The sequence below is a fragment of the Girardinichthys multiradiatus genome, chromosome X (genome assembly GCF_021462225.1).
Source record: "Girardinichthys multiradiatus isolate DD_20200921_A chromosome X, DD_fGirMul_XY1, whole genome shotgun sequence".
Classification (NCBI taxonomy): domain Eukaryota; kingdom Metazoa; phylum Chordata; class Actinopteri; order Cyprinodontiformes; family Goodeidae; genus Girardinichthys; species Girardinichthys multiradiatus.
Window position 1 is genome coordinate 6,084,172 of NC_061817.1, and position 18,766 is coordinate 6,102,937.

The 18,766-nt window shown below is 39.9% G+C and overlaps 1 protein-coding gene and 1 long non-coding RNA gene across 2 annotated transcripts; one reads left to right on the plus strand and one right to left on the minus strand.

Moving 5' to 3' along the window:
* Nucleotides 1–780: 780 nt before the first annotated feature.
* On the minus strand, nt 781–1,732 carry LOC124863280. Its single transcript, XR_007037101.1, has 4 exons — nt 1,618–1,732; nt 1,345–1,484; nt 1,020–1,145; nt 781–820 (listed from the first exon to the last, which is right to left on the minus strand). It is a non-coding gene; the product is annotated as an uncharacterized LOC124863280 (long non-coding RNA).
* Nucleotides 1,733–6,038: 4,306 nt separating this feature from the next.
* Nucleotides 6,039–18,761, plus strand: LOC124862302 (glycogen [starch] synthase, muscle-like). Its single transcript, XM_047356130.1, has 16 exons — nt 6,039–6,212; nt 7,911–8,029; nt 8,139–8,320; nt 10,014–10,205; nt 11,334–11,519; nt 11,751–11,895; nt 12,010–12,127; nt 12,283–12,403; nt 12,485–12,591; nt 12,683–12,742; nt 13,841–14,033; nt 16,751–16,877; nt 16,958–17,053; nt 17,149–17,312; nt 17,395–17,475; nt 18,507–18,761. The coding sequence occupies exons 2-16, from the start codon at nt 7,912–7,914 to the stop codon at nt 18,744–18,746; spliced, it is 2,130 nt and encodes a 709-aa protein (XP_047212086.1). The 5' UTR covers nt 6,039–6,212; nt 7,911; the 3' UTR covers nt 18,747–18,761.
* The last annotated feature ends 5 nt before the right edge of the window (nt 18,762–18,766 follow it).

Below are 18,766 nucleotides of genomic sequence, written 5' to 3' on the forward strand. Positions count from 1 at the left end.
TACTTTTTAGGTTATGCCCTAAATTCTCCACCCATATTAAACATGAATATGCTTTAATCTAAACCACTCTATTGTAGCTGTGCCAGTATGCTACAGGTCTGTGCTGAATTGTAAATGGGAGCTCTAAACGCCCTCTCTATACTTGGTTGTCTTATGGACAGATTCTTCCACCTGAGCTGTGGATCACTGCAGCTCCTCCAGAGGCATCTTCTCTGATTCTCCTTACCCAGCTTGTCAGTTTAGGAAGACAGCCATGTCTTAGTAGGTTTGCATACATAAGGTATTTGGTCTGTATAATTGGGGCTCTGAATACAAAGCATGCCAGTTTATTTGTTAATTTTTTTAATCAATTGAGGAATTTTGAAAGCCATGAATCCTTTTCCGCACATCTTACAATTATGAATAACTTTTTGGTGGTCTATCACATCAATTATACTGAAGTTTTGGGTTGTAAAGGTACAAAATTTGAAAGAAAGGTGCCTTTAAATTGTTTACTCTCCTGGCTTATATAGAAATAGAGAATATATTTATTTAGTTGTGATCTACAGACAATAAAAACGTTTTTTATACAGCAAACCTTATTAGGAATTTTAGCTAGTGAAACCTTTTAACACCTTTTCTCTCTCTTTCTCTTTTTTTAAATAAAACACACCTACCTGATTTCAAAATCTATGTTAGCTTCATAGGCAGCTCTGGATGGGAAACGGTCCAAATGTAAAGCCCTGTTCAAGCAGGCGCTTTGCAGGCGCAATGAGACGAGGCATTGCCATTGTTATCCGCAAAAAATCCAGACTGTGCTGCCCATGGTAGCCATACATGCCTTTGGTTGAAAGAGAAGAGAAGCTTGGACTTACATTTGTTGTTAAAGCACATTGTTATAAAATAGAAAACAGAATACATACTACCCTGATACATGCTTATTAATTTATTATGGCGTTCATTTATTTATAAAACAGTCTGAGATCAACGATCATGATAGCTGGTGAACATCTTTAAAAACCTAACTTCTATGTACTTACTTTCTTTGCGACAGATGTCCACAGCGAGCACTGTGACAGAGATATTGTCCTTATTGGAGCGCATGTCCTTAAGAACAACAGAGTTCAGCTCTCTTTTAAATTCACCAAGGTAATTAGATGTGAATCCTTTAAAAAAAAAAAAAAGATAATAAAAGAAAATCACACACATACAGTAAAGATTTTTCAAGACCCATTAGCATCAGTCACAACACTTTGCACCTAATAAGGATAAACCACAGAGAAGTTTGACAGCTTAAGTATTATGTAGTGCATAAGATACACCTTAACATATAAACCACAGTTAAAAATAATGTCAAGGACTCACCGCTTGGTGCAGGAACATAGAAGTAAGGTGCAAAGCCATGAACATGACAGCACACACTGTTGCCACTGTCTGTTACACCAAACATCCTAATAATTGGTACTTTTCCCTGTGACAGGCCAGGCATACCAGCTATGGAGCCACTTGCAGGAGAGAAAAAAAAACTACTCAATCATTTTCATCTTACATAACTTCAACTGTCTCTACGGGTAGATCTATCAAACTTATAGGATGTCCTTGAGTTATCTAGATCTATTTTATTTTTTTAATACTTACCCAGGTAGTAGTCGAGATCAATTTGCTGGAACACCAAGGTATCAGAGGATGGGTCCAATGAGGGGGCGTTAGGCCTCCTCCAGCGAGGGTTCTGGTCTGCTGAGAAAAGGTTACCTGACAGGACAGGACAGGTAAGGCAGCGTTAAGACTAAAGGACATTAAATATTAGAGCAGTAGATATAGAGCTGTAATTAACGAATACCTGTGGTGCCATGTGATGTTAAAGTTTTAGAAACTTATGAAAGAAATTTACAAAACCTCTGCTTGTGTGAGGCCCAACACTCACCCACAGGAATGACATCATGTCCCTCCATGTCATCCATATCGATCTCTACGTCATCAAACATTGACAGTTCTTCCTCAAACTGGGACGGACAGTCCTCCCATTCGCAGTTGTTTTACCACGCTTGGCCTGGGATGCACCACCCATGAGAGGGGCACCATTGCGACGTTTGAACTCCATACCTGCAAATGGTTTATTTGAAAATAAAGAGACTGTAAATTGAATCAAACTTTTTAGAAAAGAGACAAAACACACTAAACTAGCACATAAAAAAAACTAAAACTATAGATGCCTTATTGTGTGCAGATTCAGAAAAATATAACAACAAATACTTGAACTTTACTTAAAATGCAGAAACACACAGCATAGGCATGTTAGAGAGAAACAAACAAAAGGTCACCCAATAATAAATAGAGTCCATCTGTGTGTAATTTCATCCCAATATAAATCCAGCTGCTCTGTGAATGCCTTAGAGGATTGCGGGTAAGTCTAAAGACCTAGACAAATATGCCAATATGTTTAAAGAAACATCTTGCAGAGCACTGTTCCAACATAATCGGAGAACAAAAACAGTATGGCACCACTGCAATCCTACCAAAGAGAATGGCATCTATTAGCTCTAAACTCCACAAATCTGGCATTTTGTTGGGAAATGGCAAAAAGAAAGCCATAGTTGAAAGAAAGCTATAAGGAGACCTGTTTGCAGTTTGCCACAAGCCATGCAGAGCGCATACAAAAACATGTAAAAAAAAAAAAAAAAGATCAAATGAGGCCAAAGCTTAACTTCTCAGTCTACATGCAAAAAAACTAGGAATACAAAACATTCATAAGAAAACATGGCAGTGCCAGTATTATGCCAGTGGACGTGTTTCCTCAGCAGAGACAAGGAAGGTGGTCAGAACTGTTAGGAAGACACACTATAGTGCAAAAAGTATTGGGTCCCGCCCCAAGATCAGTGCATTCCGGTGTTCCAGTCATGGCTGCAGTTGTGCAAGTTTGGTGTGGAGAAACTTGATTGGCACACAGTCCTTCTTGAACAACTTTGGGATGAATTAGAGCAGAGGCCGTAATTCTGGTTTTCTCATCTAGCCATGAACATGCTCTTAAATCTTGAGAAAGATGTTTACAGAATAGTTGAAGTTGCTATTGCTGGCAATGGTGGGCCCATCAACAAATTGGACCTTATAGATGAATAGGATGGGATAAATGTTCCTGTGCATGTAAAAGCAGACAGACAAATATTTTTGGCAATATAGTGTAGATGGAGCTAAATACAGGGCAGTTCTGGGAAGACCTGTCTGAAGGTGACTACAAACTGGGGTGGAGGCATACTTCAGCAGGACATTAGCACTGCACATATAACCAGAACTACAATGGGTTAAGTTAAAGAATATTCAGTTGTAAGGTCCAGTAAAACAAATAAATAATAGAACTAAATCAAATTGAGAGTCAGTCACAAAACTTGGAAACTCAAAACTGACTGAGTCTGATCTATTTAGCAAAAATTCAGGCTCTAGATAAGCAAAACAACCCAAAAGACTTGCAGCTGAAAATGCAGCTAAAGGTGGTACTATAAATATTAGCCCAGGGGGCTGAATACATGTATGCCAACTGAATGCATGCCAACGCTTCAAATTATGCACTGCTTTGCATTGGTAGATCACAGAAAATTAGAAGAAAGTACATTTCAATTTTTGGTAGAAACATGACAAATTTGGAAAATGTAAAGGAGTGTGAATACTTTTTTACAGCACTGTACCAAATAATTAAGTTCGACTTTGAAAGCTTCACCCAACACATTAATGATTAATGTAAGTTATAATGTATACAAGTTAACCTCCACTGCTTTCAAAAAGCCTAAGACGCAGTCGCAAATCAAGGATATGAATTTAGCATGTTAATTTAAGCACACCGAGCACAATAACTTAACAGTGGGACACGTGGTTTTTTTCGTGGCAAATTCGATGGCAGCTTTTTTCCTTGTAACAAGCTATTAAACGTAGCTAGCAAACGCGGATATAAACACAGATATGATGCCTCTAAACTACGTAAATGATTACGTTCGGATAAATCTAGCAAAACAGCAAGCAGCGGGCCCGACGCGTTTATAATAATGGTATAAATACCTCTAAGCCGGTGTTCTTCCTCCACAAGACCCTTCTGACAACAGCTCCCGCCACTCTTTAATTTGTAAGCTTTCGCCGTTGAAAGAAGCGCGGAAAAAAATGTCCAGTAGGTGCTAGGTCTGAAACTAAAGGCATCGACAATGACGACATAAAAATGGCGGAAGTTGGAGTACCTTTATTCGCCTTTGCAGAGGACGCAAAACTACACTTGTCCGTACCTTGTTCAAGAAAAACACAGTGTCTTTTTGGCAAATTTACGTCCACACCTATCCTAACCCTCTCTTTTATTTGATGACATGTTAACCCCGGAAGAAGTAATAATCCAACTTTCATTCCAAATTTCGCTCCTATCGCTAAAAACTAATATTTGGATAGATAGATAGATAGATAGATAGATAGATAGATAGATAGATAGATAGATAGATAGATAGATAGATAGATAGATAGATAGTATAGATAGATAGATAGATAGATAGATAGATAGATAGATGATAGATAGTTGGTCTGAAACAGCAAAACTATGCAGATATAAATAAAAAGGCCAAAAAAAAAAAAAAAACAACAACAAAAAACAACCAAACAAAAAGAACCAAAAACCGAACAAAGCAAAAAGCATAGTTTGAGTTTCTATCAGGTGACCCATTTTTATGCACTTCTGTCAGTCCTCTACAAAACTACACTTTTGGGCATTTTGGGCTGCATCTTTTAGTCAGACATCATCCTATGTCTGATGTCTGACTAAAAGATGTATAAAAAGATGTATGAAATGTTATGTAAATATTAAAACACTGATCAAAATTGTTGCTAAGTATCCATAATAATTTTGTGTGTTTATGCATGCAACATTCTGCAGTATTACCAGCCTTGTTGGGGCAGTGAGGAGGTAGTTAACTTAGCATGGCCTTGCAACAAGATCCTTCTGTTTTAGCTCACACAACTTGTCCTACATCTTGTGCCTTTTAACTTTGATAATAAACACTCCAGCAACGGTCATGGCAAGACCTTCAGAAAGCAGATATCTGTTCTTAAAATAAATATGCTTGTACAATGGGTTTGTTTTACTTACAGAGTTAGTCGATTCGTGTTGCGCATGCTCTGTCACACTCCTCATACTCTTGATTTCCCCCCATCTCCCCTCTGTTCCTAATATTCCTTTTTGACTGAATTATCTCCCATTACCTTTTCCGTCATCCAATCCCAGCACTACGTTTACTGGCGGTGAGGAGCGTGACAGCGCATGCGCAACACGAATCGACTAACTCTGTGCTCCACTAACCGCATGAGATCACGTGACACCAAGTCGCTAATGTAGATTCGTATTCTCATAGAAAAGAAATCGTATTCACAAACTGTTATAGCATATTGTATTCATAAAGAATAAACCACAACTGTAAACTTGAACTTTGTGTTTGTAATTTCTTGAAGCTGTAACATTGTATTCTTATAGAGAAAATATACAATACCTCTTTTGGATTTTACTTATGCACAACTATTGACTAATATGCACACATTTCCATCTTTACATACATATTGTTTTGACAGTGTTCTTACCCATAGCCGAGGTTTTGTTTCTGCCCCCTCACCATTCCTTGCTGCCCTGGGCAGTGAGCCTTATCACCTCTATTCAAATTCACCCTTTTTTGGAGAGCTGTTTAACATTAACAAGCCAACAAACAAGGAAACATATGCATGAGTAAGTAAATAAATAAATAAATAGGATTTTATAAAAATAATAAAAAACAAATGCATTCCAGAACATCTCGTTCTGCTAGTTTTCAGTAAAAATGTAAACCTGTTTAATTTCTGCCCATTTTCTAACATGCAGTTGTAACGTTAAAAAAAAAAACTGCCAAACCCCTTTAATTTTTGCTTAGCCAATCATTTGCCTTAGTTTAGGAAAACATCCTATCATCTTCGCGTTGTGTCAAGAGACGGAAATAAAGAGCGGAACCTGGCCAATAGGGGTGAAGCTCATGAATAATGCCTCAGCAGGGACTCCACATTCGGCCCGCCTTCTTCAGCTCCCCACCGTTTTGCAGCAAACCAATGTGAGTTGCTGACATTTAACCAAAGCCGCCGCCCCCTTCTTGCCCTCACTAGTCTCTACTGTTTTCCTCCTTTCCGGACTGACCGCGACAGCTGCTGATGCTTAGTTCATCTCCGTGAAGTTGGGACACAACCGAAGGGTGAGCTGAGCGTTGTATCTTACCTTACGCCGTTATTGACGTGTTTATGAGGGTGGACGCTCTGACGGAGTCGGCCTCTCAGTGAGCTGCGCTGTAGGTGCTTCATGTCACGTTCACCCCGCTAACTCATTAAAGGAGCTCAAGCATTGGCACATTGGCATGTTGTGCAAACGGAGAGCTCTACTTACGAATTTAAAGGCATTTTAGGGCGTATTTCCGTAATAGTCAATTTATGTTCCCTTGGGCCTTTGGAAAATTACCACACTTACCATGAGAGGTGTCCACTTCTCTGCGAGGTCATGAAAACACAATGCTCTTCTCTTATAAACTGGTTACTTGTAGTACAAATAAAGCTAAATCCGTCAGAAACTTGTAAAAAGTGGCTGCCTGTAGAGAGCCCGAGGGGCCCTTGACAAAAGTTCAGCTCCAGCATATGGTGTTTTCTCTCAAAATACCTTCAATGATGGTGGTTAATTTATTCGCTGCTTTATGTGTACCCAGTTTCCTTTTCATTAATTCTGCAATTGCAGTGAGAAATTTAGAAGTGCATATGGTATAGGTCTATCTAGGACATTACATATCAGATTGTAAAGCTCCCCTATAGCTGCTGTGATGGTGGTCCTCTCTATAGAGGCCTATGGTTAGTTTATATTGTAAGTTCTGTATGTCATTCTGTAGTCTTAGGTCTGCATGTTATTTGTGTGTGCACAAACTGTATTGGAAATGGAAATATGAACAAGAGAAAAGCTGTGGATAGAACAAGTCCATCAGTTGGAAAAACCCTCCCCCACAATATTGTATGTTCATGTGAACACCGGCCCATTAGTGTAGTTTTCCATGTGTCTCAACTTCATGTTATTACAACATTTTATAGGGAGAACATCAGATCGTCCCAACAGATCATGTTTGAACTTGATCATTTGTGGCTGTTTTGCAACCACATCCTGTCTAACATGGTGAGGGACAATAAATTGTAATTTCACTCGTACACTTAATCAGCAAGAATGCACCTGTCTGAATCATGCACTACTACCACTGAGAAGCTGGCTGTTTTTAAATTAAAGTTAAATTTTAGCATTACAAAGCAAATGTTCAGATTGTTCGAAAACATTCATAGTATGCAATATGTATTTATCCTATATGTCAAACAAAAACATGGATATGTTCAGATTTAAGTGTATTTGCGTACGCTATAAAAATGATGTGTAAATTCACAATAGTAAACAAACCTGTTCCTATTTTCATGGATCCTTCTCAATGCTTTGCCACAGGTTTCTGTGTCAGAAGCAAAAGCCTGTGCTGAAGAGGTGACCAGAAACACAGAGCTGTTCATGTTTGTAATTCTGGGAAATAAGTCAAATATTTGAGAACTGTTAATTCTTTGTAAGAATTGAGAAAGCTTGGGGTTACATCACAGCCAGCTATGGTAATGCGTTGTTAGTCAAGAGAAAGTTGTGTTTCACATAATGTGTTAGTCACATTTGAGGTTGAAGCTTGGACTTTAAAGAAACAACTTTATTATAACTGAACTAAACTGCTTTAAATTTAAAATCGAACAAAATTTCACGGATTTTATGGCTCTTTATAACATTTTGTCTTCTCTGTCTGTATGATTTCAAAATGCTGCCTGTGGGAATGCCGGACAGTCACGTTTCATGTATACATAGTTGTAAGGTGTGTGTTGCTATATTTACCCAGCATGCCGCTGGCTCGCAGCCTGTCCGTCACGTCCCTGTCAGGACTTGAGGAATGGGACGAGGAGTTTGAGTTGGAGGATGCTGTCCTTTTTGAAATTGCTTGGGAGGTCGCCAACAAAGGCAAGTTTTCCTGCATGTTTGAGTTAAAAAATTTTAAATTCTGTTTTATTTTCTATAATTGGGAAAACTCTGACATTGGCTTGACTAATTTTGTTTGGCTTGCTTGAAGTTGGAGGCATCTACACCGTCATCCAGACCAAAGCCCGTATGACCGCAGAGGAATGGGGGGAGAACTATTTCCTTGTGGGTCCCTATGTGGAGAGCAACGTGCGCACCCAAGTGGAGCTGATCGAGCCAACCAATCCCGTGCTGAAGCGGACCATTGACAAAATGAACTCCAGTGGCTGTAAGGTACTATCATACATCCTATACGCACATGGACAGACATTTTTTGCTCTCGGTGATTATAGATGAGAACTGTCAATGCATTCTTTGAGAGTGGTCAATGAAACCTGATCTGCAATTATCTGGAGCCCCTGTTTAATGTGGGCCACTGTCTGTCTGCTAAGTCTAGTGTTCCTGACGACAACTCGAAAGCCAGTGACATTTCCCCACAAAGGTTAGATGCTGTATCGCTGTCCCACTCTCTTTCACACAGATGCACTCCAGAAATAGATGACTGATTGGAATAGTTGTAAGGTTTTCTGCTGTGTCACTCAACGCTCGCAAGGGGGCTAGGTGTCAAAACTAGAAGCTGCAGTGGTGCTATTTTTAAAGAATGAGTGCAGCTGTTTCAACAAAGCCTGTAAAACGTTGAGCTAGAATCATGCATCAGAGTATGATAAAATTGATTAAAATTAATTAATGAATTTACTTTGTTGTTTCAGTCTTGTATTGGTCTTAATAACTACTCAATTAGAGTGAGATGAAGCTATAAAATATGGTCAACCTGTTAAAGGAAAATATAATTCCTTGCAAAAGTATTCCCACACAATGTCTTGTTATATTTTAGTGTATTTAGTAGAAATTTAGGTAAGCAACACAAAATGGTGAATATTAGTGAAGATGGAAAATAATGCAAAATAAAATTCAGAAAAGTTTGGCATTTGTATTCAGTCGCCTTGAGTATATACTCTGTAATTACTGTGAAGTTCTTTAAGATATGACTCTAAAATATTTGTACATCTAAAGTTATAATTTTTTACCCATTCTTCTTTGCAAAAAAGCTTCAACCTTACTCTGACTGGATGGAGAGAATATTCAAACTCCAAGTATCCCTCCACTCTCAAGTCTTTTGCAGTCATAACATAATTTTTCTTCCAGGGTTGTTTTGTTATCAGCTCCCCTGTCTCTGCTGAAGAAATACATCCATGCAGCACAATGCTGCTACTTCTTTGGGGATGGTGTGTTCAGGGTTAGTTGTCAGCTGCATATAGTGATTTGCATGGCAGCTAAAAAGCTTAATTTTAGTCTCATCAGAAAAGAAAACCTTTTTTTTTTTTCTTTACAAATTTGCTGTATCATTCATGACTTGTGGCAAACTGCTTATGGCTTTTTTCAACAATGGCTTTCTTCTTGCCACTTGTCCCTAAAGGTTGGATATGTGGAGTTCACAACTATTAGTAGTCCTGTCTAAAGATTCTCCCACCTGAGCTGCGGTGAAAAGAAGCTCCTCCAAAGTTACCATGGGCCTCTAGGCTGCTTCTCTGATTAATGCTCTCCTTGGCTGGCATGTTTGACTAGATGACTGGCCATGTCTTTGCAGGTTTGCAGTCAAGTCATACTTTTGACTGTTTGTTACTTGGGGTTTTATTTAGGGATATCAGAATAAAGAGGGGACTGGAAAAAAATATGAACACCACGTACTGTTTTCCCTCCATTTCACAAATACGTGCTACTACGTTGATCTATCACAAATAATGTTGCTGATCGAAGAAATAAAACATAGATTTAAAACAAATTATGCTGTCAGAGCTGGAACTACTTACATTTACTGCTGTTTAGGAATAAATGTTTATTTAGGCAGAAGATAAGTTGCTGTCCTTCAAGGAATTTGTTGCTACACATTTTTAACCTTCAAACTTGATCTTTGTTTTTTTCTCAGGTCTACTTTGGCCGCTGGCTTATTGAAGGCAGTCTTTACGTAGTTCTGATAGATGTCAGCTTCACTGCCTGGTCTTTGGACCGCTGGAAGAGTGAGCTGTGGAAGCTCTGTGCCATCGGCGTGCCGTGGTTCGACCGTGAGGCCAACGATGCCGTGCTGTTTGGCTTCCTCACCGCCTGGCTCTTGGGAGAGGTCAGCATCAGGGTTTGATTGTGTGCAATGTAAATGTTTGATCTCTAAGTCACTTGTCTTACAGTATTTGCTTAAGTCGATGAAAGGAAAAATACCATGAGGAGGATACAAAGTTGTTTGTTTTAGAAATGATAAATTGTGGTTTTACTGTTTTGTGTAATTTTTTTTTTTTAGGAAAATTATAGAAGTTTTTTTTGTTTAAACTATTTGCTACCATCTGTTGTTTTATGAACTGATGGTTAAAATGAAATTATGAAATACATTGAAATTTTAAAGTAATCATACTTAAAAAACTGTAGAAAGTTCCTAAGGAATAACTAGCTTCCTTTTAATTCATCGGAACCTAGAAAATCGGACTTGATTTCAGTTAGTGAACACATTAAATGTCAAAATAAATAAATAAAACATGAAAAAAAAAAGAGTAATCCTACAACTAGGTATAGTAGCACCTTTTTCTGTTTGTTGGAAGCTGGTTGTTTTTACCTGAATCAGCATTCACTTTAAAAAAAAAAAAAGGAGGGAAACATCTGAAAAAAAGATTGGGTTTGATGCTCATTATCACGTTTGAACTTCAAAGAGTTTTGATTTGTTTACTATCACCATTAGCTGGTCCAAATTCCAAAAATGTATAAAAACACAGAGTCCTCAAACCACATGGCAGAAAACCAGTCTGATATCCTTTCTTTTTTTAATTCACAGTTAGATATTTGCAAAGATCTAAATAATGTCTCAGCATTTAAAGAGCGGAAAAATTCCTCGGAATAAAAATTGCTAATTTTGGGCGTAGAAGAAAACATGTTTGAAGAAAAAGGGATGCGAAGACTTATGAAAAGAAAATCTGCTCAGTTGTTAACCTCACTGGTAATTAGAGCCTGGTTTGGCTCGTTTTGCAGTCAAATAGTACAGGGAACATCTGACTGAAAAAGGAAATACCAGTTGGAAGTAAAGGTGATACAGACTGACTTCTTCTACAACGTAATGCTTTCAAAACACACCTCAATATTACCAGCAAACGATCTAAAGAAGTGTGGACAACATTGGCTCTGAAAATATACGTAAATTATCTGCAGGATCTCTGCAGGACTTCATACTTGCATGCCTTTAAAGCTGTGATTTTTAATATTGCAGTATGCAGCTCAGTCTGAGGAGCCTCCACACATTGTGGCCCACTTCCATGAGTGGCTGGCTGGCCTGGGCTTGGTGCTGTGTAGACAGAGACAGCTTCCTGTGGCAACTATTTTCACCACCCATGCTACACTGCTGGGCCGCTACCTGTGTGCTGGAAACGTGGACTTCTACAACAACCTTGCAGAGGTAAACGTTTGTTTCTGTGTCTTTTCCAACATTTGATTAGAAATATTTGGAAATAAATTTCTTAATGTAGAAGTTAACTTTGATGTTTTGGTTTTTTTTTTTTTTACATAGGGCAAAAATAAGAAAATAAAAGCCTGATTGCTTTATTGAATATGTTTTGGGGTGCTACTGAATTTTGTGGACGCTACAATCAGTTTACCACATGTTCTTCCTCTTTCCTGCTCGACTCAGTTCAACGTGGATAAAGAAGAAGGAGATCGGCAGATTTACCATCGCTACTGTCTGGAGCGGGCGGCTGCACACTGCACTCATGTCTTCACCACCGTGTCACAAATTACAGCCATCGAGGCCGAGCACCTGCTCAAAAGGAAACCTGGTATGTTGGGTTGGACTCGGCTCGCAGGAAATTGCTTCTTATGATCTTTACGGACACAGAGACATTACATCTCACTGATAATGGGTATGATGTGTTCTTCATGTTTTTCCACAGACATTGTCACTCCAAACGGGCTCAATGTGAAGAAGTTCTCTGCTATGCATGAGTTTCAAAACCTCCACGCTCAGAGCAAGAATCGCATTCAGGAGTTTGTCAGGGGTCACTTCTATGGGTCAGTATTGAAAACGTGACAAAGCAGGAGAGTCTTAATGTGCTTCAGTCAATTACTGCTGAGTTAAAGACTTGGAATGCTAAACATTGGAAAATTTGTTTAATTGAATGTTTAATATAAAAGTATGGGACTTATCAGTTTGTATTGACCACCAGGAACCTTGACTTCAACCTGGACAAGTGTCTGTTCCTCTTCATAGCTGGAAGGTATGAATTCTCCAACAAAGGAGCCGACATCTTCCTGGAGGCTTTAGCCAGACTCAACTATCTACTGAGAGTAAGTTTGTGAAGACGTTCCTGCTGTACAGGTTCAATCTCAGGTGTAAAGAGCTGAACTACATGTCCTGCTTATCCACAGGTTAACCACAGCGATGTAACTGTTATAGCTTTCTTCATCATGCCAGCTCGGACCAATAACTTCAATGTGGAGACATTGAAGGGCCAAGCAGTCAGGAAGCCGCTCTGGTGAGGCTGGTTTTTTGGTAATGTTTTATATCTGCGTTTTGTAGCGCCATTTATGTGACTAAAGATTTTTCTTTTCTGTCGTTTCTGGTAGGGACACTGCTCAGACTGTGAAGCACCGCTTTGGAAAGAAACTTTATGAATCACTCCTAATGTAAGTTGACCACAATTTGATGCCACTCCATGTTGAGCAATGTGTGTTTGAACCCTATAAAAAAAACAATAGAAGCAATTTTCAGTAAAAAAAAAAAACAAACATGTATTTTTATTAGACCTGGATTTACAGTGCCTTGCAAAAATCCTTACACCCCTTAAATCTTATCACATTACAACTACAAATCTGACCTTTATTGAAAAGTGGCAAGAAGAAAGCAAAACAATTAAGTCCTATCTGCAGTTTGCCACGCAGCAAACCTGTGGAAGACGATGCTCTGGTCGGATAAGAGCAAAACTGAATATTTCGGCCTGTATGCAAAACACTGTGTGAATAAAATGTACACTGCTCAGAACCCTTTATATCACTGCCACATGATGGTGACAGCATCATGCTTTGGGGATACATTATTCAGCAGGGACAGGGAAGCTGGTCAGGGTTGATGGATTGACCTTCCAGCAGAACAATGACCCTAAATTTACTCTGAGTTACAATGGAATGGTTTAGACAAGAGCATTTTCATCTATTAAATGGGCTAGTCAAAGTCCAGATCTAAATCCAATAGAGAATCTGTTGGAAGATCTTGAAAGTGACTTTTACAGTTGCTCTCCATGCAGTCTGACAGAGCTTGAGCTATTTGGAAACAGCAGTGGTGAAAAACATCAGTCTCTAAATGTGCAAAGCTAGTAGAGACACACACTAAAATACTTGCAGCTGTGATTGCAGCAATAGGTGGTTCTATAAAGTTTTGACTCATGAAGCTGAATGTAAATGCACTTCCGACTTTTTTTTGCAAAACATTTTGAACGCCATGTAATTATTTCCTTCCATATAACAATATGTCCTACATTGTTATTGTATGAATCTATCACACAAAATCTCAACAGAAACTGTTTGTGGCTGTAACATGACAAAATCACACAACATTCAGCACAAAAGAGAAAAGCTGGAGTTTTATTTATCATAGTCTTATCAAACTATTTATACAGATTCATCTGTTCTAGGAAATGAAGAATAAAAAGTTGAGTCCGGATTATTTGTTCCACCAAAACCTAAATTAATTGCACAAACCATTTTTTGTTACTTGTGGGTTTCCAGTGGTCAGCTGCCAGACGTGTCAAAGATGCTGGACAAAGAGGACTTCACCATAATGAAGCGTGCCATCTTTGCGACTCAGAGGCAGTGCCAGCCGCCAGTCTGCACCCACAACATGCTGGAGGACAGCAGCGACCCCATCCTCAACTGTGTCCGGCGCATCGGCCTTTTCAACAGCTCCGCTGACCGAATTAAGGTACAAGGCGAGATGGGAGGCTTGGCTGAGAGATTGGTTGTCATCTTTTACGAGTGCACAGTGTCTCTAAATTATTGGATATGTATTAATGGAAATGCACCTCTTCCAATAAATTGCATGGAGGCATTGCATTGCACTGTGTCATAATACTTCTACGTAAAGACGCAGTTCACCTTTTGGGTCTTGGACAAATAAGGTGTCTCTTCACTGAGGCAGATGGCTTCACTGTTAGTTTTTAGAAAATCAGCCCTCTCAGCGGCTGGAATCTAAGAAATCTGAAAATTTCCATGATCGAGCGCTAGACCATGCAGCTGCTCAAGGTTCAAAAATTGTTCCTGGTAAGTTGCAGTTTTGTTTTTTAGATTTTCATATTTTGAATTTTGCTTGTCTGTATGAGAGAAAGAGAGGTACTGTGTTTTCCCTCCCTGTCCAGAAAAGGCAGTATCACCATGGCAGCCAGGGACTCTGTTTCTCAGGTGTGACCCTAACAGGAGACAGTTGAAACTACAGGTCCTTCTCAAAAATTTGCATATTGTGATAAAGTTCATTATTTTCCATAATGTCATGATGAAAATTTAACATTCATATATTTTAGATTCATTGCACACTAACTGAAATATTTCAGGTCTTTTATTGTCTTAATAAGGATGATTTTGGCATACAGCTCATGAAAACCCAAAATTCCTATCTCACAAAATTAGCATATAATTAAAAGGGTCTCTAAACGAGCTATGAACCTAATCATCTGAATCAACGAGTTAACTCTAAACACCTGCAAAAGATTCCTGAGGCCTTTAAAACTCCCAGCCTGGTTCATCACTCAAAACCCCAATCATGGGTAAGACTGCCGACCTGACTGCTGTCCAGAAGGCCACTATTGACACCCTCAAGCAAGAGGGTAAGACACAGAAAGAAATTTCTGAACGAATAGGCTGTTCCCAGAGTGCTGTATCAAGGCACCTCAGTGGGAAGTCTGTGGGAAGGAAAAAGTGTGGCAGAAAACGCTGCACAACGAGAAGAGGTGACCGGACCTTGAGGAAGATTGTGGAGAAGGGCCGATTCCAGACCTTGGGGGACCTGCGGAAGCAGTGGACTGAGTCTGGAGTAGAAACATCCAGAGCCACCGTGCACAGGCGTGTGCAGGAAATGGGCTACAGGTGCCGCATTCCCCAGGTCAAGCCACTTTTGAACCAGAAACAGCGGCAGAAGCGCCTGACCTGGGCTACAAAGAAGCAGCACTGGACTGTTGCTCAGTGGTCCAAAGTACTTTTTTCGGATGAAAGCAAATTCTGCATGTCATTCAGAAATCAAGGTGCCAGAGTCTGGATGAAGACTGGGGAGAAGGAAATGCCAAAATGCCAGAAGTCCAGTGTCAAGTACCCACAGTCAGTGATGGTCTGGGGTGCCGTGTCAGCTGCTGGTGTTGGTCCACTGTGTTTTATCAAGGGCAGGGTCAATGCAGCTAGCTATCAGGAGATTTTGGAGCACTTCATGCTTCCATCTGCTGAAAAGCTTTATGGAGATGAAGATTTCATTTTTCAGCACGACCTGGCACCTGCTCACAGTGCCAAAACCACTGGTAAATGGTTTACTGACCATGGTATCACTGTGTTCAATTGGCCTGCCAACTCTCCTGACCTGAACCCCATAGAGAATCTGTGGGATATTGTGAAGAGAACGTTGAGAGACTCAAGACCCAACACTCTGGATGAGCTAAAGGCTGCTATCGAAGCATCCTGGGCCTCCATAAGACCTCAGCAGTGCCACAGGCTGATTGCCTCCATGCCACGCCGCATTGAAGCAGTCATTTCTGCAAAAGGATTCCCGACCAAGTATTGAGTGCATAACTGTACATGATTATTTGAAGGTTGACGTTTTTTGTATTAAAAACACTTTTCTTTTATTGGTCGGATGAAATATGCTAATTTTGTGAGATAGGAATTTTGGGTTTTCATGAGCTGTATGCCAAAATCATCCGTATTAAGACAATAAAAACCTGAAATATTTCAGTTAGCGTGCAATGAATCTAAAATATATGAATGTTAAATTTTCATCATGACATTATGGAAAATAATGAACTTTATCACAATATGCTAATATTTTGAGAAGGACCTGTATAGTTTCACAGTAAAGCCAATTGATGTTCCTCTAAAAAAAAAGAGTGTAACTAACGAATCCAACCATAGATGGGAGAAAAAGTAATGTTGACCTTTCAAAATAAAGCTCACAAGAAGCTTTGCCTTTCATGGTTCAGTTATTAGAAACGTCCGTTCCACATTCCACATTGGTGGGTTTGATCCCAGCTTCCTCCTGCCACCTGTTGATGTGCCCCTGGGCAAGGCATGTTGAGTGGTTAGTATGACTAGAAAAGCTCTTTATAAATTTGGTCTTTTTCCTATTCCTAGGAGGCAATAAACCCTGCAGTTAAGGCATGTTAGGTTTTAACCAGCAATGAAAAAGGCCTTTTGGTGTTTGATCGTACACACCAAAGGAGAAGCACCATGAAAGGTTCTTGAGAAATGTTTTGACTTTACAGACTTTTTTTAATTTTCTTGTTCTGTAAGAACATTTTACACAACTAATTAATTATGACCAAGTTTACATTATCCAACTTTTAGGATGCTTTGTTATGAACAGGGACTAGTTTACTGCTTAGATTGAAACCATAAAACCTAGTTTCCTGTTCTGGTACTGGATAGCGTTTCCTTCTCCCACAGATCATCTTCCACCCAGAGTTCCTTTCGTCCACTTCTCCTCTGCTTCCCATGGATTTTGAGGAGTTTGTAAGAGGCTGCCACCTTGGTGTCTTCCCTTCTTATTATGAGCCTTGGGGTTATACACCAGGTATGACACATTGTTGCTGACATCTTTGATATGTTCCTCAAGTTATATGAACCACTTTGTAATGTTTTTGTCATAAACAGCTGAGTGCACGGTGATGGGTATTCCATCCATATCCACTAATCTGTCAGGCTTTGGATGTTTCATGGAGGAACACATAGCAGACCCCTCAGCGTATGATGTGTACCTTTACTCACCTTACTTCCTTTTTTAACAACTGTTGCCACATTGATGAGAAAGATTGCATTTCACATTATGCCCTTATCCCTGACAGGTATTTACATCCTTGACCAGCGCTACAAGGACGTCGACGAGTCGTGCAACCAGCTCACTTCCTTCCTTTTCCAGTTCTGCAAGCAGAGCCGACGCCAGCGGATCATCCAGAGGAATTGCACAGAGCGCCTGAGTGACCTCCTGGACTGGAGATACCTTGGCAGAGTACGGCTACAAATCCTGAACATAATATTTGATACATGCATCAACTTTAACTTGACCTTTTTGCCCTTCTCCTCTGCTTTAGTATTATATAGCTGCCCGTCATATGGCCCTGGCTAAGGCCTTCCCTGACACCTACATATATGAGCCTCATGAGCCCTCTCCGGTAAGCTGATGTGTGATATTATGGCGGAGGAATTGCTAGATACAGTCTAAGCCTCCAAGTTAAAATGTCAGGTTTTCATGATGTAAAAAATGAGCCCAAGAGTAATGAATTCAGAACTTTTTCCAATTGATGTGGAGAAGTCTTGAGGATCTGTTCCCTAAACTGACTTTTATTTGGAGCTGTTCATATTGTCCCCCATCTTAACTTAGCCCCAGTTCCACCTGAAGTATAGACAGCCCCAAACCATGATGCTACCACTGCCATGCTTCCACTATGGGTATGGTGATCTTTTCCCAATGTGCAAGGTTGTTTTTGGACCAAACAACTTCTGGGATGATGGCCAACAATTTCCACCTTAGTTTAATGAGTCTATATCAGTTTCCTACAGATGTTTTTATTAAATTTAGACAGGCTTGGATGCTTTTCAATGCTCAGATTTAGAACACAAGTGATTTCTGAACATGCTCTACACAGCCAATACTTTCCTGAAAGTCCTGCAGCTCCTTAAAAGTGGCTGCAGGCCTCTTGGCAGCCTCCCTGACCAGTTTTCATGCCGCCTTCTCATCATTATGGGAGGAATGTCCAGAACATGTTGATGTATCTCTAAATCCTTAGAAATTGCTAGTTACCCTTCTTCTGATAGTTTCTTATTGATAATGAGATTCCTCATTCCGCTTTGAGTTTTGACAAGGAAACCCTCATGAAAAGCCACCCAAAACCACTGAACTTTATTTGGAGTTAATCAAGGGCATTTTATATGACAGCAGATGTGTAAGGACTCCTGTTTAATGTTATGAGTCTGGTGGTTCGTTCTGAGTGTGCACACTTAGGCAACCACAGTAGTTTAGTGTATGTTGCCCTCTTTCAATTAAGTGCATATGATGCATTAAAGTTGAAACCAATTCTGAAATTATCTTGGTCTATTTTCTTTTATTTTAAAACCCCATAAATTCACTATTTGAATAGACCTATTTTATCCAAAGTTTGTTCACTGTTACAGCTTTTAACTGAGCTCCCGTTTCGTTTAACAGACTTCGGGCTTCCGCTACCCCCGACCAGCCTCTGTGCCTCCGTCCCCGGCTCTGTCCCGCCACTCCTCCCCACACCACAGTGAGGTCGAAGACAACGAGGAGGACGAGCGCTACGACGAGGATCTGGAGGCCGAAAAGGACAGAGCGAACATCCGCCAGCCCTACAACATGCCAGTTAAAGGCAAAGCCGTCCTCAGAGACAACGGGAGCGGCGCGGACGAGGCGGCCGTGAAAAACTGATGCGCACACACCCGCATGCA

What these genes read in the sequence shown, in the direction of transcription:
- LOC124862302 (XM_047356130.1), top strand. Translation starts at nt 7,912, where the DNA reads ATGCCGCTGGCTCGCAGCCTGTCCGTCACGTCCCTGTCAGGACTTGAG. An exon ending in CTTTATGAATCACTCCTAAT is followed by an intron (nt 12,743 to 13,840) that starts GTAAGTTGACCA and finishes GTGGGTTTCCAG; the next exon opens with TGGTCAGCTGCCAGACGTGT. An exon ending in GCTCCGCTGACCGAATTAAG is followed by an intron (nt 14,034 to 16,750) that starts GTACAAGGCGAG and finishes CTTCTCCCACAG; the next exon opens with ATCATCTTCCACCCAGAGTT.